Source organism: Schistocerca cancellata, chromosome 12 (assembly GCF_023864275.1).
Source record: "Schistocerca cancellata isolate TAMUIC-IGC-003103 chromosome 12, iqSchCanc2.1, whole genome shotgun sequence".
Lineage (NCBI taxonomy): Eukaryota > Metazoa > Arthropoda > Insecta > Orthoptera > Acrididae > Schistocerca > Schistocerca cancellata.
In genome coordinates, this window is record NC_064637.1 from 162510685 (window position 1) to 162528999 (window position 18315).

The window sequence follows — 18315 nt, forward strand, 5'->3', positions numbered from 1 at the left end:
AAACTGTGTATATTGTCTCGCATCAAACAACTTCCCAAACGCATTGTTTTTCCTGGATTTCGTTTCCTAGAGTGCTGGGACGTCCTCCGCCGGTATAAGGCCTTTACGATTCAAAGGACTGATAGGTTTTACAGCTCCGAGGGAATGTATACTTAACACGGATGTATTTTCACCCGCTTTATACGTAATTTCATCCGGGAGAAATTGTGTTTTTAACCGGGAAATCCGGGAAAAATCCGGGAATATTTTTTTCTTGTCCACGTAGACACCCTGTTATTATCCACAATTAAATAAATATCATGCCTAATTAAACCTGATAATTCTCTCAAATTTCAAATAATATTTCCAAAAGTATTTCTTCTATGGTAGGCGATGACGACAATAACAACAGTAATGATAGCGGCGGATATAGAAAGAACTTATAAGTGTATGAGATAGATGTTTTCTGATACATCAAGTGTTGAGGAAAGGAAATTTAGAAAGACTGTACCAGTTAAGAATACCGGGAAAAGAGAAAGGTTTGGTTGGAGGGAAGGATGTGGAAGGTTGACGAGTGCATACAGGGACAATGGTAATCCTTATTGGTGTAAGTGGCATTCTTCTACAGTCGTCTTGTAGATAGCTCTTCAAGGAGTTAGACATTTTAACTGTAAATTCACAATATATGTATATATTCACTAATTAAGTTTGTCATAAAACAATCCACCACAATTTGAGAAGAGTAGTGATGTTCGCAACACAAGTACACATATCCTGTAAACTGTTTCATTCCACATAATTTTAATAAAAGAAATTCTTTCAAATGATCTGTGGGACGTGTAGCATCTTGCAAAAGAGGTTATAAGATGAATACCGTATTTACTCGAATCTAAGCCGCACTTTTTTCCCGGTTTTTGTAATCCAAAAAAACCGCCTGCGGCTTAGAATCGAGTGCAAAGCAAGCGGAAGTTCTGAAAAATGTTGGTAGGTGCCGCCACAACTAACTTCTGCCGTCGAATATATGTAGCGCTACACAAGCGTGTTTTGTGGGCACAAAGATAAATACTGGCGCCAAAACCTTTTTTTTTCTCCGCCCCGAGTTTCGGCCACTGCATTTTCATACATTGTCCAACGAAATAAATACAAATTCCGTATTGTTCATCTTCGAATGTAGCAGAATTTCAATGTACTACGAAAATCCGACTGGCAAGACTGTTAGGGATGTTTGTCAATATGGCCAACTCTACGTTCCGAGTTTTTTCCTACCCGTGAGAAGAGATGGTTGCTAATAGGAACCTGATGAAATGTGAATCAGATGCAGTATACTTGTCACCATAAGAATAATACGAAAATAAACATTTTGCAATGTATTCTTTCGTGTTTGCTGCTCTCATTTAAATCCTGTCTGCCTAATAAACTACGAAACTAGAGTGAAACAACAGCAAACGCGGAAGAATATACGTATCGTGTCATGTTTATATTCGTATTATTCTTATGCCTAATAGTGATATAGTCAGAAATGAAGCACGGCAACTGACTAGATTTTAAATGTAAGATGACTAATTTCTGTGCAGAATTTGATGTACTAAAGAAGCGGCCGCAAAGATTTTCAAACGGAGAAAAATTTGCGCCTAACTCTCGTTCAGAACATGTTCTATCATACGCAGTCTATTATTTGGTTCTTGTTGATCATTATCAAAGAAAGCAGCAGTGTAAGTAACAACAAACTGCAGTCTCTTGCCATTGTTTCGCTAATGAGACGATTCCTCTTTTTTTTTATTTTTTAAGCGACGGTAGCGCGCACAAAAGTAAGTATATGCCGCGAGCGGCGACAGGCCGTACACACGCACTATCAGAATGCAATAAACAATGCATGACACAGTACAGTAATGCATTTTCAGCTTAGAGTGACGTAAACACCTATAGCAAAGAAAATGGCACTTATCAGACCAAAGCAAAATAAGCAATCGATTCAAACCAGACGAAGCACGTGAAAAAGGAAGAGTACCCGTATAAACACGGACGGATCGCCTGACGCATAGCAATGGCTACCTGGTAAAGCTTAACTGCTAAGCTTACGACTCGAACCAAACTACTGTAGCTGTATCGTCTTTCATTCGACCTAAATTGTATCTCATATTACAATGGACCAACTTTGTTTCGATTTGGAGGTGCGGCCTAAAACTTTTCTCTCCTCTTGAATTTCGAGTCTCAAATTTCAGGTGCGGCTTAGATTCGGGAAATATTTTTTTCCTTTATTTCGAGTCTCATTTTTCAGGTGCGGCTTGGATTCGAGTGCGGCTTAGATTCGAGTAAATACGGTAGTAACAAAAAATTAAAACAAAGATAATGAAATGTAGTTGAATTAATTCAGCTAATGGTTGGGAAGTTAGGAAAAGTTGTAACCTCATAATGTGAGAGCTGCAATTTAAGAAACAATAAATAAAAGAAAATAAAAATAAAAAAAGATCCTGTGAAATACAAAATGCTACAGTTTTTTGGTATGACAAGGGAATTTTGCTGGTTCTTTTTATGGAGTTTGAAAAAAAAAAAAAATCACTTTACATGTCTACTGTGAAACTTCAGCGAGGCATTCGTGTCCGACATCGCAGTACGTCAGTGTTCGGTATCGTGTCTCGGTGTGACAGTGCTAGTCCTCATTACGCCCAAAAAACTCTCTTTAGAGGTTTCAAAGCAGTTCAAATGGGACATTTTTTACTGTCCCCCATACGTCTCAGGCGTGACATGCCCAGTGGCAGAATTTTATGAAGAAGGAATTTTTGTAAATTAGTGAAGCGTTATACAGATGCTTACATTAAAATGGCGACTGTGTTCAAAAATAGCAAAAACAGTATTTTTTTTTTCTTTCTATGAAAGTTTTTTTATTTACAGCCAAACGGACTTTACTTTTCAAACCGCCCTAGTACTTACGAATAATTGAAACAATGTCACGGCACACTTTAAAGGGCCTATATGTGAATAGCACAAGTGTAGCCATTCTGTTACTTTCACTAGTGATCACAGCTGTTGCCTCTGTTGCCATATATTGGGACACAGTGGTACGAGGCCTCCATTACTCACAATTTGTCTCTTTGCTGTGGCATGCCTCCGATTATTTTGTAAGTACGTGCACATTAACATATTGAGAGTTTGTCATTCACACTGTTCTTGTCTTCCCATTATATTTTCCTGACATATTTTGTTGTATTTTTTTTACATGCTTTACAGTAGCACAATGTCAAAAAATTGCAGTAACAGAATAAAAACTTCTGCTGCCATCTCTAAGTGGAATATGACATCTGTAACAAAAGGTAGACTTCCTCTAGGGAAGTGCACACCATTTTTCCTTCTGTTATTGTATCTGTGAATATATCTGTTGCTAAGGAGACTGTCTATACTACGCTTGGCTGTCCTCTTTTTAGAATACTGCTGTGTGGTGTGGGATCCTTACCAATTAGGATTGACAGAGTACATGGAAAAAGTTCAAAGAAGGGCAGCACATTGTGTATTATCGCGGAATATGGGAAAGAGTATCACTGAAATGATACAGGATTTGGAGTGGACATCATTAAAACAAAGGCGTTTTCCGTTGTGACTGAATCTTCTCACGAAATTCCGATCACCAACTTTCTCCTCTGAATGCGAAAATATTTTGTTGACACCGACATACATAGGGAGAAATGATCACCGAGATAAAATAAGGGAACTCAGAACTCGTACGGAAAGAAATAGTTGTTTGTTCTTTCCGTACAATATATTAGATTGGAATAATAGAGAATTGTGAAGGTGTTTCAATGACCCCTCTGCTGGGCACTTAAATGTGGTTTGCAGAGAGTCCATGTGGATGTAGATGCCAAAGTGCATTGAATTATTTTCAACAAATTTCATCAGAGAGCAAATGTAGTGTCGTGCCACAGATAATATTCTTGACAGCTTAAACAGCTGCTTGCAAGATGTAGGTCCAGTGAATGCTTTTTGCCTAAGTGAGGAGTTACCTAAAATATTCATCTTGGTAGGACATCAGTGAATGAAAATATGTTAGCTTACTGATTTCTGTGTCCCCAAACTTAGGAAGCAGCTGAAGCTAAAAACTTCGCCTGTCTCTTATAATGTTTTTCAAATTTAAGCTTCATTGTGACACTTTATTATTTTTTATTGGTACACTAAATTAGTAGCAGTTGGGATAGTTTCGACTGTTGAGAACAGAATAAATGTGTGTGTGTGTGTGTGTGTGTGTGTGTGTGTGTGTGTGTGTGTGTGTGTGTGTGTGTGTTTTAAAGGGGGGGGGGGGGAGTTATTTTTTGCTCTGCTTCTCAACAGTGCTCGTTTCATCTGCAAAAAGGACTTAATTCCTTTTCAGAACTTGACAGATATACAAAAGTAACAACTTTTTTCGAGTGGAACTACTTGTACAATAGCTAACTGACTTTTCCTCTGTAACTTGTGTTCACAACAGATCAGCCCCATGCCAGCGAGTGAGATTAAACGGGAGCAGCCGGACGTGCTGAGCCCCACCGGCAAGCTGGAACCGAAGGATGAGGCGATGGACCTTCTGGGCCAGGACCAGGCGTCTCTGGGTGAGTGGGAAGTAACCACTCGTAACACGTTACACGAGGGTGTAGAACTTTAGTCGAGCACACAGAGCTCTGCAGTCTGACTGAAACTCTCTGATCTTTTATAACCGTACATTGTACAATTTTGTTCACAGTTTGAAAACGGTCCTTTGTGCCGTATCTAGTTAGTAACTTTGCTCGATTAAAATCCAGTGTTTTTGTATGCAGGTGGTAATAATTCTATTGCATATCTTGTACAGTACAGACAGGAGGTAAATAAGCCTGTCGTTTTTGTCTTGCTGTTACCTTCCTTTTAAAGCAGAGTAACCACCATGTTTAGGGAGTTGCCTCAGCGAATAATTAGCGAGGTCCTTTTGTATTACTTAGCCTCAATTTCAGTTGAAGCGCTGCTACCTCCTGGTGCCATTCTTTTCTTCATATTTGGGAAATCTAAATACCTCGTCTGCCGTCCTTTACAGAGTACATGTGGCAGAGTTATTTCTTTGATGCACAAATGTGTCAGGTGACCTAAATCTGTTCGTCTGCCATTTTGGAAGGACGGCAGTACAGCTTGTTGTGGCAGACAAGAATTGGTTCGCACTGGTCAGCCAGGAAACTGACGGTCCTGTATTTTTGTCATCGTGAGGCTAGTCCCCCAGACTGTCACAGTAATGTAATTTGTTGAAGTTTCTACTCAATTCATTGCTCGTAATATCCACAATCTCATTTTGTTTGGTTTTAACAGAGACAGTGTGGACACGAGGTTCAAAAATGTGTGGCTACTTTGTACAGACTTCGGATGTCAAATCGGGCTAGACAGTTCACTCTTACTTACCGTGAGGATTCTTGCCTGACGGGCTAGCACCTTAGACTTCGGAGTTTTCTGTCCAGGGTTTTTGCGAGGCTTTTCTGTACACTGGGTAACGCATCTGTTCTGCGTGTAGATTTTGCAGCTGTCATTCATTGGTCACAGAGAAACATTAAAATAGATTGAAACAGTTGCCAGTGTCATTCACGACAAGTCCATTGACAACTCATTATTTTTGTGCTACTCGGGAGAAAGTATTAGTTAGCAGCATGCTACAAGGAACAAAATATTAACTAGCAGCATTTTTGGATGAGCTGTTTGGTAATTCTGCAAGGACATTAGTTTTATGTCACCAATTTCCAGTTATCTGCCTATCACAAGAAGTTATTAGCTAATTGAACCCCTTTCGCAGACAGACAAATGGTGTGACCAGTTTACGTCAGTAATATTAATTTACCAAATATCTTCTGCTGTCGTGTATTTCAAACCTGTGACATAACTCGATATGAGTAATTACTGTCTCCAGACTGTCACATTTTCTGAGCTCACAGTGTTTCTCCTATCTCGCAGAGTTGAAGAAGTTAAAAAGGCGCCAATACCAGCAGAAGCGCCGTCAGAGCCAGGGCAAGGAAGCTTCGACAACCCCGAAGAAGAGGCCGCGCAAGGTAAGTGCACTGCTAATTCTCATCTCAAATGGAGGAACTGCTCTCACAGTTGAACACTTTGCCCAAAGGGTACTGCAGTAAAACCCCTTTTTGACAAATCTCTGGGGACTCGAATAATTTGTCCTTTATTGAGGACATTTTTAATATGGCATTCACCTTATTTACACTGAATGGATGACCACAACGTAAATCTGCATCTTTAGATGATAAAAACTATCCTTTGATCACAAGCTGTCATGTGCTGGAAACCAGCTAAACGTGAGCTTTACAGTCCTGCACTTGTAAATTACACTTACGGTCCCCCAAATAACAACATTATTTAAAGAAAGTGTCAAAAATGAAGAGTCCATTCCTTTTATTCAATATTGTATTTATTGATTAATGATAGAGTATGAATATGATAAAAAACCTCCTTAAATTGAATCTTTTGTTGTATGAAAAATTAAGAAATCCATCAGAATGCTTTGGTTCTTTCTTCCAATATAATGCACTAACAGCTGGTTGATGCTGTAAGAACTGACAAAACCAGTGAAAAATAGCATCTAACAGCATCAGTCCTGCAGAGCTATGTAAAGTTCTATCATCATCATCATCATCATCATCAACAGCAACAACAACAACAACAACAACATCATCATGCATCTGCACCATAACTTATTTTGCTTGTTCCATCACAAGAGAATCACACTTACATCCGTCTAGAGATGCAAGTCAGGCTGTCATAATAAGCAACAATCCTCAACCGTCTCAATTTCTATAACATCTGTAATGATTCCAAAACGTTTTGGAGGAATTGCTATTAAATCTCATGTGTAAAATAATTAAGATAATACACTGAATAGGTAGAAGCATCGACCCCCCCCCCCCACACACACACACACAAACGCGTGCGCGTTTGGCGAGATGAAGTAGCACGCATCATTACCTTGCAGTTTAACCCTGATATGTAGTCGCAGAAAATTGTTGGACACAGTGTTGAGTCCAACAGGACTTAAGCACCTGCCTCAAAGCAGAACAAGTAAAATGCACTCGATAAATATTTCATTGACAATACAGATAAATGTATTAGTAGACAGCAATTTCTGAGTTATTAAGAATAGTACAAAGAAAACTGACTCTACAGAATCTTCACAACATTTCTTGCACAAAACTGGACTTTCAGGCTAGCAAGGAAACTCCAAGAAAAAACTATTCGATCTGTGGTGCTGCTTTTGGAAGGTGCCCGAATGAACAAATTGAAAAAATAAAACATTGAATTTAAAGCTGCCAGTGATTTATTTATCATTCATACACACTACAATGTGAATATGTGTTGCAAAGTGACAAGTATTGTCAAACAACAATCACAGACGACGTTTCATTTTTCTGAATTCAGTGTTTTGTTTGGCGATCACTTCTCCTCTATGACTACAGCAGAAAAACTTGGGACTATTGTGTAGAAATGGAGAGAAAAAATTTTTAAAGTCTTAGAGAAAGGCCAAATTTTCAGCATTAATTAAGGAGCACAAATCTCTATATTAGCATTGCAGCAGTACTAACCTGATTCTAATAGTGTCTCAGTAGTCACTCTCAGTCACCGCAAAGCTGAAAGTTTAAACAAGTATGTAATGGTGCTCGTTTAAATACGTACATGACATCTCAATTCTCCACTAACTAGGGAACCTCCCCATCGCACCCCACTCAGATTTAGTTATAAGTTGGCACAGTGGATAGGCCTTGAAAAACTGAACACAGATCAATCGAGGAAACAGGAAGAAGTTGTGTGGAACTATGAAAAAAATAAGAAAATATACAAACTGAGTAGTCCATGTGCAAGATATGCAACATCAATGATAATGTGAGCGCAGGACTGCCGTGGTCTCGTGGTTTGCGTGAGCAACTGTGGGACTGGAGGTCCTAGGTTCAAGTCTTCCGTCGAGCGAAAATTTTAATTTTTTATTTTCAGGCGAATATTATCTGACAAACTCTTAAGTTTTCATCGCTTTTTGGGAGTGATTATCACATCCACAAGAAAACATAAATTGGGCAAGGTAGAAGAATCTTTTTACTCATTCGCCAAGTATAAAAGTTAGGTGGGTCGACAACATATTCTTGCCATGTGACGCACATGCCGTCACCAGTGTCTTATAGAATATATCAGATGTGTTTTCCTGTGGTCGACCTATGACCTTGCGATCAAATGTTTTCGGTTCCCATGGGAAAGGCACGTCCTTTCGTCTACTAATCGAACGGTTTTGCGGTGCGTTCGCAAAACAGAGACACTAAACTTATTACAGTGAACAGAGACGTCAGTGAATGAATGGATAGATCATAACTTTGCAAAAATAAAGAAAGTAGACTTTTCACTCGAGGGAAGACTTGAACCGAGGACCTCTCATGCGGCAGCTGCTCACACTAACCACAGGACCACGGTGCTCCTGAGCTCAGATTATCCTCGATGTTGCCTATCTTGCGCACGGACTACTCAGTTTGTATATTTTGCTTATTTTTTTCATAGTTCCACACAACTTCTTCCTGTTTTCTCGATTGATCTGTGTTCAGTTTTTCAAGGCCTATCCACTGCGCCAACTTACAACTAAATCTGAGGGGGGTGCGATGGGGAGGTTCCCTTGTAAGATATATTAATAGTAACCGTGAACAGTTTTGATAGTGCATTGAAATCGATCAGCACGTACATTCATAGTGGCGACACTGATTGTTCTATTGTAGCAAAAAAGGGCTGAGGGAGGGTGGCAAAGAATTACAGTTTGGACTCAGCACTGTCCCATAGTAATTTATTAGAGTGAATTACACTTTGGTTGTTCAGTTAATCTAGTCCATAAAGAGCTTCACAGTATCTGAAAATAACTTGTTTTGATGGCAGTGAAATTGCACTCTCTTGCCAATCACAATTTTAATAAAGTATTCCCTAATTTGAATTACTGTAATCACTCAGCAGTGTTTAGACGTTGAGATTAGTGAGTTTAGTGCTTGTCAGTGTGCATATTTTTGCGTACAAAAAGTGCACAACTGTGCTGTCAGCCAACACTGAGAGTGCACCTGACCCAGGTCTCACTCGTGAGCTGTCTAACTGCAGACTGCTAATTTTTGGTGTGGTCCAGCTACTTACAGACAGGCATAAGAATAAACTGCATCATGCTTTGAAAAATGGCAAGGCTGGATTTTACTTTTTTAGATCGACCACAAGAACTAATGTGATTCTGGCTCAAAGAAATACTGGTGGTCAGAAATTTAAAAAAAATATATATGGGCACTACCATTCCTGCGCAGTGTGAATGCCCTTGTTTGCTTGTAGGAGCACCGTATTACCAGTTAGCATTAATTAGATGAAATTATTAATTAGTGGGTTAATTATCCAGTAATGGATGTCATATTGTACAGAAAAATTAAAGTAATTGAATATGTAGTCAAAGCTTGGAATCTAACAATGATTATGATGAAATTTGCAATTGCTCTGGACTTTAAGTTTAATTAGTGCTTAAGATTATTATTTTTAGGTAATTTGAAGTATGTTACTGAAAAGCTGGAATGCTTAGTTTTAGGAAGGTATATATCATTATACTTGGTGACTACATCCCTGAGTTTGAGAGACTCTTGAAAAGTTGTGAAGATCACCCAATGATGCTTGTATTGAAAGCTGGGCTAATGGAAAATGGAGGTGGTGTATTCGTTGCAGTAGACATAAAACTCATATCCACTGAGATAGAAATTGAAGCTGCATATGAGATTGTTTGGGCAGAACTCAGTATAAGGGGTGGGCTTAAATTATAACAGGATTCTTCTGTCGACCATCAAACTCTCCTTCTGACGTAACCGAAAATATCGGAGAAAAGACAGTTCACCCGTATACGAGTCCTTCAGTGATAATGTAATTGTTGGTGGAGACTTTAATCATCCAATGATCAATTTTTGGAGGGGGGGGGGGGGGGGGAGCGACAGTTTTGTCAATGGTGATTGTGACAAGACATCCTGTGAAACATTACTAAGTGACTTCTCTGAAAACTACCTAGAACACGTACTTACGAACCTCTCTCATTATGGTAATATATTAGATCTCATCTCTTTAAGGACGTGCACATCAAAACTCGTATCAATGACCGTGAGTTGGTTGTGACGACGATTGGAGATAATCATACTTTGATAAGGGCAACTAATGCAAGTTGAAAGATGTATATGTTCAGTAAACTAGATACAGTTATATCTCAATGAAGAAACTTTTAGCTCAGGACTGGAGCATGTAGAGGAGGTATGGCTCGTTTTAAAAAGTAGTTTACCTTGCTGTGGATAGATAGGTACTCAGCAGAACCGTTCATGATGAGAGGAACCCTCCATGAAAGGTATAAAGTCACTGTAAAGTATACTGCATAATAGATTTAACACAAAGTATAAGGCTATAGACAAAGAGGCATCAAATGCGACGTGTTTCTCTGTCCCAAGGACAGCGTGTGAAGCTTTCAGTGACCGCTGTAGCAAAATGTTGTTGAAGGAGCTCTGAAATACCAAAGAAAGTGCAGTTATATGTAAAGGCTGTTATTGGCACCAAAGTTAGCATCAAGTCACTTGTGGATCAGGCATGAATTGAAATTAAGGGTACTAAAACAGAAGCAAAAATGCTTAACTAGTTTTTAAATGTTCCTTTACAAAGGAAAACTGAGGAGTATTGCTCCAGTGTTATCTTGTACCACTGGAAAAATGAGTGAAATAGATAACAGTGTGAGATGCGTTGAGAAACAGCTGAAATCATTAAAATTGGAAAAAAGCTCCAGGGTCCAATGGGATCGCAGTTAGCTTCTGTACTGAATTTGTGGTTGAGTTAAACCTTCTTCTAATTATAATCTGTCATAGCTCCCTCAAACAAGAAACCGCACTCTGTTTCTTGGGAGAATACACCGGTCATACGCATCTACAAGAAGGATAGTAGAAATGATCCACAAAACTACCGTACAAAATCCTTGACATCTGTTTGTTGTAGAATCTTAGAAAACAGTCTGAGCTCAGACATAATAAGGTATCTCGAACAGAATGACCATCTCCGCGCCGGTCAGCACGGATTCCGAAAACATCGCTTGTGTAAAACCCAACTTACACTTTTCTCACATGACACACTGAAAGCTAAGGACCAAGGCAGTAATGAAGATGTAGTATTTCTTTATTTCTAAAAAGCATTTAACTCAGTTCCACACGTATGCGTATTGTCAAAAGTACGATTGTGTGGGGTATTGAGTGAAATTTGTGATTGGATTGAGGGCTTTTTGGTAGGGAGGACACAACATGGTATCTCGGATGGAGGGTCATCGTCAGATACGGAAGTAACTTTGGGTGCGCCCCAGGGAATTGTGTTGGGACCCTTGGTGTTCACATTGTATATTAATGACCTTGCAGATAATAGTTACAGTAAGCTCACACTTTTTTGCAGATGGAGCAGTTATCTATAATGAAGTAATATCTGAAAGAAGCTGCATAAATATTCAGTCAGATCGTGATAAGATTTCTAAGTGGTGCAGAAATGGGTGACTTCCTTTAAATGTTCAGAAATGTGAAATTGTGTACTTCACAGAATGAAAAAATGTAGTATCCTGTATTATAATATAAATGAGTCACAGTTAGAATTGGCCAACTCATACAGTTACCTCAGTGTAACACTTTGTAGGGATATGAAATGGAATGGTGACATAGTCATAGGTAAAACAAGTACTAGACTTATGTTTATCAGCAGAATACTGGGGAAAAACAATCATTCTACAAAGTAGATTGCATCCGTCCCCTACATATCACTCGCATAGGATTCATGATGACAAAATTAGATTACTTACAGCACACACAAAGGTATTTAAACAGTCATTCTTTCCATGCTATTTATTGTGCACCTCGCAATGGTTTCCAGAGTACAGATGCAGATATGGAATTATGCTGATAAGCTCATGATGTTTTACACATATCAAGCCATGGTGCTACCTTTAACTGCTGCAACTTTTAACCTTCTGTCGGGTGCGGTGTTTGTCGCAGCGAGATCGGGCGCGGTGTATCAATTGATCACACCGTTTATTCACGTGATCATTTATTAAATTCTGTTCACAAAACATATTATAAGTGCCAAATACATTTAAAGAAAGACAAAGATGACATACGAGCACAACTGCAGTAGAAATATTCATCATTCAGATTTCTTATCGTCAATGTTGGGCTTTAGCAACAAATGATAAAAACGTCGCTTTTTCATTTGCTTCTTTATTATATTTCACTAATAAAATGCAGTACAAATGACAATTATCTTTACAGAAAGGCTATTATGACACTGGAGCAGAACAACAATGATATTACAACTCATTCATTTGTTTCATCGTCACTTTAGACTGTGGTAACAAATGCGGAATTTTTCCGCTATCAGAGCAAAAAGGTTCAATGTGTATCAAACAGATATGCTTCTGACACATTTTGCAACAATATTTTGTCAGTCTTTTTTTTATGTGCAGGTATTACATCTTTTCCTGTTGGCCTATATTGTTGTAGCCGCAGTTGAAGATCTCTGTGAATTCCTGAGGTTTCCAAGCATCGACGAACCAAGTGAGGTAGCACTAACGCATGTGAGAGTTGCTTCAGGAATCCTTTTCTTCGGATAAAATTCTCGTTGTTGCCATAGTAAATTACTTGTGAATTGATTCCACTTATATTGATCATTGCAAAAAATACGACCATGGGCCAACGGCACACATTTCTTGCTACATTGTATGAAGCGGTCAACTTATCTGTAGTGTCGACTCCACCTTTGGTGCTATTGTAAAATGTTACAATGGATGGCTTCTGTTTATCTCCAGTGTCAGCATCTACTGAATTATCTTCATGCAAACTTGATGCCAAAGTAACATGCTTCCCCTTTTTAGGAACATAGGAAACTAAATTACAGCCTTTCTTGAAGCTAAAAAGTGAACTATGGACAGCCCTGCCTTTACTGGTAGCAAACTCCAGAGGAATCTCACGCTTGTTTTTCTTCATTGTCCCAACAAAAGAAAGATTTTTTTCTTCTTAGCTCTTCTATCAAACCAATACTAGTAAACCAATTGTCTGCTGTCACATTTCGACCTGACTGATAAATTGGTTCACATAGTCGCAGAACAACATCTGAAGGTTTATTGCTGACATGGTACAATCCTTCTGGCTGCAGCCCAGCTTATATTTCCAGATTATAGAGAAAAAATTCTTGGGAATCCACAAGAGCATATATCTTAATTCCATATTTGTTTGGTTTGCTAGGTATGTATTGGCGAAAACTGCACCTTCCACGGAATCCTTCAAGTTTCTCATCTACTGTAACGTTTTCTCCGAGGGTTTATTACTTCTGGCAATTCTGTACAAATAGAGAAAATATTTCCCGAATCGCTGTTATCTTGTCTAATTTTCTCCTTTCATTGCAAGTCACACGATTGTCAAATCTATGGCACCGCATGATGCATTTGAAACGTTTTATGTTCATAACGAGACGAAATTTTTCAATTCCATCCCCATCACTTCCCCAGAGATCTTATGAGCTTTGTCTGTTACTTTTGTTAACACCAGCCAAAAACAGAAGACCAATGAAAGCTTTTAATTCAATAATATCTATAGGTTTTACGTCTCTCTCGCTGAAAAGAATCTTTGATGCTCTCAGTATACTGATTGGTATACAGAACAATAATCGACAAAATGTCGTCATCTATGAGGCAATTCCAACATTCCAAAGGCGTTTTCAATGCTTTCGCCGCACCTATAGGACCAGGTAACTTTCGAATAATATTGTGGACCCTGAAACGTACTCTCTGCGATGGTGGAACTTTGTTCCATTTTGTCTCTTTTTCCCTTCCAGTATTATAATGCTGGCTTTCTTCAAGTACTTCCTCGTCGTTTTCACTGTCATTTTCCTCTGTCTCCGAATCTTCCTGCCGAACTTCAACTGCGTCATCACAATCTGTGTCTACTTCATCTTCAAAATCCTCTTGAACTTGATCATTATCCTCTTCGGACAACATTTGTTGTATTTCTGAAACATGATTTGGGTCAAGGAGGTTGTACGTCTTACTGTAGCCTGCCAAGATCAAGTGTCTCACACCTAAAATGATAAAATTCCTATAAAATAACGCAGTCAGGCGCAGTGTATCAATTTGATACCTGATACTCGAACATTCTTAACTGACGATTAAACGGTCCAAAAAGAAAATAAGTGCATTACACATTGTATATTAACATTGTACTACTTACTAAGTTATGTTGATAACAAAGAAATGAATCGTTGAAATGCAACACGAACGGGCGCAGTGTATCAAACTGATCAATCAGCACATATATCGACAACAGAGCAGTCGTATCGACACTGAAGCGCACAACAATGACAAGCGTTCGGAAAAGGCTAGCTACTAGCGAGCAGGCGTCAGTGCTGCCACTCGTTGACAAATAATTTACAGTAAACTTCGAGGTGTATCAATTTGAACAGCCGCGCCCGACGGAAGGTTAATTAGCATGCTTTATATCCAAACTAATGTTACTCCTAGAATCAGAACAGTTAGAAGAATAAACTCATCAATGAATCTAAATTGGGGGGGGGGGGGGGGGTCAAGCTTGATGGTACTGAAAATATACCTGAGAATTAGAGAAAAGGAAAGTAAAATTTGTTATTAACAGGGATCGAAACATAATAGAATGGGGTAGAACCACCATGCACACAACTGAAAAAAATTTGTGAGAAAATGGTTCCTTAACTACCGCAGTACGATCTAGACCTAAAATTTATACTACTGATCTTGGATTTTGCAAACGATAAAGTCCGTAGTAGTAATGCATCGAACATTTCACTCTCTAACACAAGGCAATAACAGCTGACGCTTGTGAAACTGTGTGCCGGACCGAGACTCGAACTCGGGACCTTTGCCTTTCGCAGGCAAGTGCTCTACCAACTGAGCTACCCAAGCATGACTCACGCCCATCCTCACAGCTTTACTTCTGCCAGTACCTCGTCTCCTACCTTCCAAACTTTACAGAAGCTGTCCTACCAACCTTGCAGAACTAGCACTCTTGAAAGAAAGGATACTGCGGAGACATGGCTTAGCCACAGCCTGGGGGATGTTTCCAGAATGAGGAGAGCTTCTGTAAAGTTTGGAAGGTAGGAGACAAGGTACTGGCAGAAATAAAGCTGTGAGGATGGGGCATGAGCCGTGCTTAGGTAGCTCAGTTGGTAGAGCACTTTCCCGCGAAAGGCAAAGGTCCCAAGTTCGAGTCTCGGTCCGACACACAGTTTTAATCTGCCAGGAAGTTTCATATCAGCGCACACTCCGCTGCAGAGTGAAAATCTCATTCTGACTTGTGAAACTAATAAATGAACTGTGTTTCACCCTCCCTGACATGAGCCTTTCAACATAACATCAATTGGGGGATTTTGCCCTAGAAAGGTGACTTTACCCACAGTATGTTGTCAGGTTCAAGATTCTCATGTGATAAAACTTCAAATTAGTGTAATATTGGTACCTACCCAGTCAGTGTCCAGTGTTTATAATAATGAACTGTTCAAGAAGTCGGCAACTAGTGCGGCTACTTTAGACAGTATTTTATTTCGTGTGAGTTTGCCTTTACAAATGTCTGCTTGTGTCTGTGTATATGCGGATGGATATATGTGTGTGTGTGTGTGTGTGTGTGTGTGTGTGTGTGTGTGCGCGCGCCTGTCCTTTTTTCCCCCTAAGGTAAGTCTTTCCGCTCCCGGGATTGGAATGACTCCTTACCCTCTCCCTTAAAACCCAAATCCTTTCGTCTTTCCCTCTCCTTCCCTCATTCCTGATGAGGCAACCGTTGGTTGTGAAAGCTTGAATTTTGTGTGTATGTTTGTGTTTGTTTGTGTGTCTATCGACCTGCCAGCGCTTTTGTTTGGTAAGACTCATCATCTTTCTTTTTAGATATATATATCACCTGTCTTTCAACAACATCTTTGCCTCTGTACTTCCGCCTCGACTGACATCCCTGCCGAAACTCTTTGCCTTTACAAATGTCTGCTTGTGCCTGTATATGTGTGGATGGATATGTGTGTGTGTGCGAGTGTATACTTGTCCTTTTTTCCTCCCTTTTTTCCCCCTAAGGTAAGTCTTTCCGCTCCCGGGATTGGAATGACTCCTTATCCTCTCCCTTAAAACCCAAATCCTTTCGTCTTTCTCTCTCCTTGCCTCTTTCCTGACGAGGCAACTGTTGGTTGCGAAAGCTAGAATTTTGTGTGTAAACTGTTGCCTCATCAGGAAAGAGGGAAGGAGAGGGAAAGACGAAAGGATGTGGGTTTTAAGGGAGAGGGTAAGGAGTCATTCCAGTCCCGGGAGCGGAAAGACTTACCTTAGGGGGAAAAAGGGACGGGTATACACTCGCGCGCGCGCGCACACACACACACACACACACACACACACACACACACACACACACATATCCATCCACACATATACAGACACAAGCAGACATATTTAAAGACAAAGAGTTTGGGCAGAGATGTCAGTCGAGGCAGAAGTGCAGAGGCAAAGATGTTGTTGAATGACAGGTGAGGTATGAGTGCCGGCAACTTGAAATTAGTTGGGATTGAGGCCTCATGGATAACGGGAAGAGAGGATATATTGAAGAGCAAGTTCCCATCTCCGGAGTTTGGATAGGTTGGTTTTAGTGGGAAGTATCCAGATAACCCGGACGATGTAACACTGCGCCAAGATGTGCTGGCCGTGCACCAGGGCATGTTTAGCCACAGGGTGATCCCCATTACCAACAAACACTGTCTGCCTGTGTCCATTCATGCGAATGGACAGTTTGTTGCTGGTCATTCCCACATACAATGCATCACAGTGTAGGCAGGTCAGTTGGTAGATAACGTGGGTGCTTTCACACGTGGCTCTGCCTTTGATCGTGTACACCTTCCGGGTTACAGGACTGGAGTAGGTGGTGGTGGGAGGGTGCATGGAACAGGTTTTACACCGGGGGCGGTTACAAGGGTAGGAGCCAGAGGGTAGGGAAGCTGGTTTGGGGATTTCATAGGGATGAACTAAGAGGTTACGAAGGTTAGGTGGACGGCGGAAAGACACTCTTGGTGGAGTGGGGAGGATTTCATGAAGGATGGATCTCATTTCAGGGCAGGATTTGAGGAAGTCGTATCCCTGCTGGAGAGCCACATTCAGAATCTGATCCAGTCCCGGAAAGTATCCTGTCACAAGTGAGGCACTTTTGTGGTTCTTCTGTGGGAGGTTCTGGGTTTGAGAGGATGAGGAAGTGGCTCTGGTTATTTGCTTCTGTACCAGGTCGGGAGGGTAGTTGCGGGATGCGAAAGCTGTTGTCAGGTTGTTGGTGTACTGCTTCAGGGATTCCGGACTGGAGCAGATTCGTTTGCCATGAAGACCTAGGCTGTAGGGAAGGGACCGTTTGATGTGGGATGGGTGGCAGCTGTCGTAATGGAGGTACTGTTGCTTGTTGGTGGGTTTGATGTGGACAGACGTGTGAAGCTGGCCGTTGGACAGGTGGAGGTCAACATCAAGGAAAGTGGCATGGGATTTGGAGTAGGACCAGGTGAATCTGATGGAACCAAAGGAGTTGAGGTTGGAGAGGAAATTCTGGAGTTCTTCTTCACTGTGAGTCCAGATCATGAAGATGTCATCAATAAATCTGTACCAAACTTTGGGTTGGCAGGTCTGGGTAACCAAGAAGGCTTCCTCTAAGCGACCCATGAATAGGTTGGCGTACGAAGGGGCCATCCTGGTACCCATGGTTGTTCCCTTTAATTGTTGGTATGTCTGGTCTTCAAAAGTGAAGAAGTTGTGGGTCAGGATGAAGCTGGCTAAGGTAATGAGGAAAGAGGATTTAGGTAGGGTGGCAGGTGATTGGCGTGAAAGGAAGTGCTCCATCGCAGCGAGGCCCTGGACGTGCGGGATGTTTGTGTATAAGGAAGTGGCATCAATGGTTACAAGGATGGTTTCTGGGGGTAACGGATTGGGTAAGGATTCCAGGCGTTCGAGAAAGTGGTTGGTGTCTTTGATGAAGGATGGGAGACTGCATGTAATGGGTTGAAGGTGTTGATCTACGTAGGCAGAGATACGTTCTGTGGGGGCTTGGTAAGCAGCTACAATGGTGCGGCCGGGATGATTGGGTTTGTGAATTTTAGGAAGAAGGTAGAAGGTAGGGGTGCGGGGTGTCGGTGGGGTCAGGAGGTTGATGGAGTCATGTGAAAGGTTTTGTAGGGGGCCTAAGGTTCTGAGGATTCCTTGAAGCTCTGCCTGGACATCAGGAATGGGATTACCTTGGCAAACTTTGTATGTGGTGTTGTCTGAAAGCT

At 40.7% G+C, this 18315-nt stretch overlaps 1 protein-coding gene across 1 annotated transcript in view; it reads left to right on the top strand.

Annotated features, from left to right (window-relative positions):
- The window catches only part of LOC126109551 (histone-lysine N-methyltransferase 2C-like), a 417507-nt gene that overhangs the window by 332529 nt on the left and 66663 nt on the right, over positions 1–18315 (top strand). The window contains exons 61-62 of the mRNA XM_049914567.1: positions 4436–4556; positions 5911–6005. Of these exons, the coding sequence (XP_049770524.1) occupies positions 4436–4556; positions 5911–6005 (216 nt within the window). The remainder of the gene's footprint in view (positions 1–4435; positions 4557–5910; positions 6006–18315) is intronic.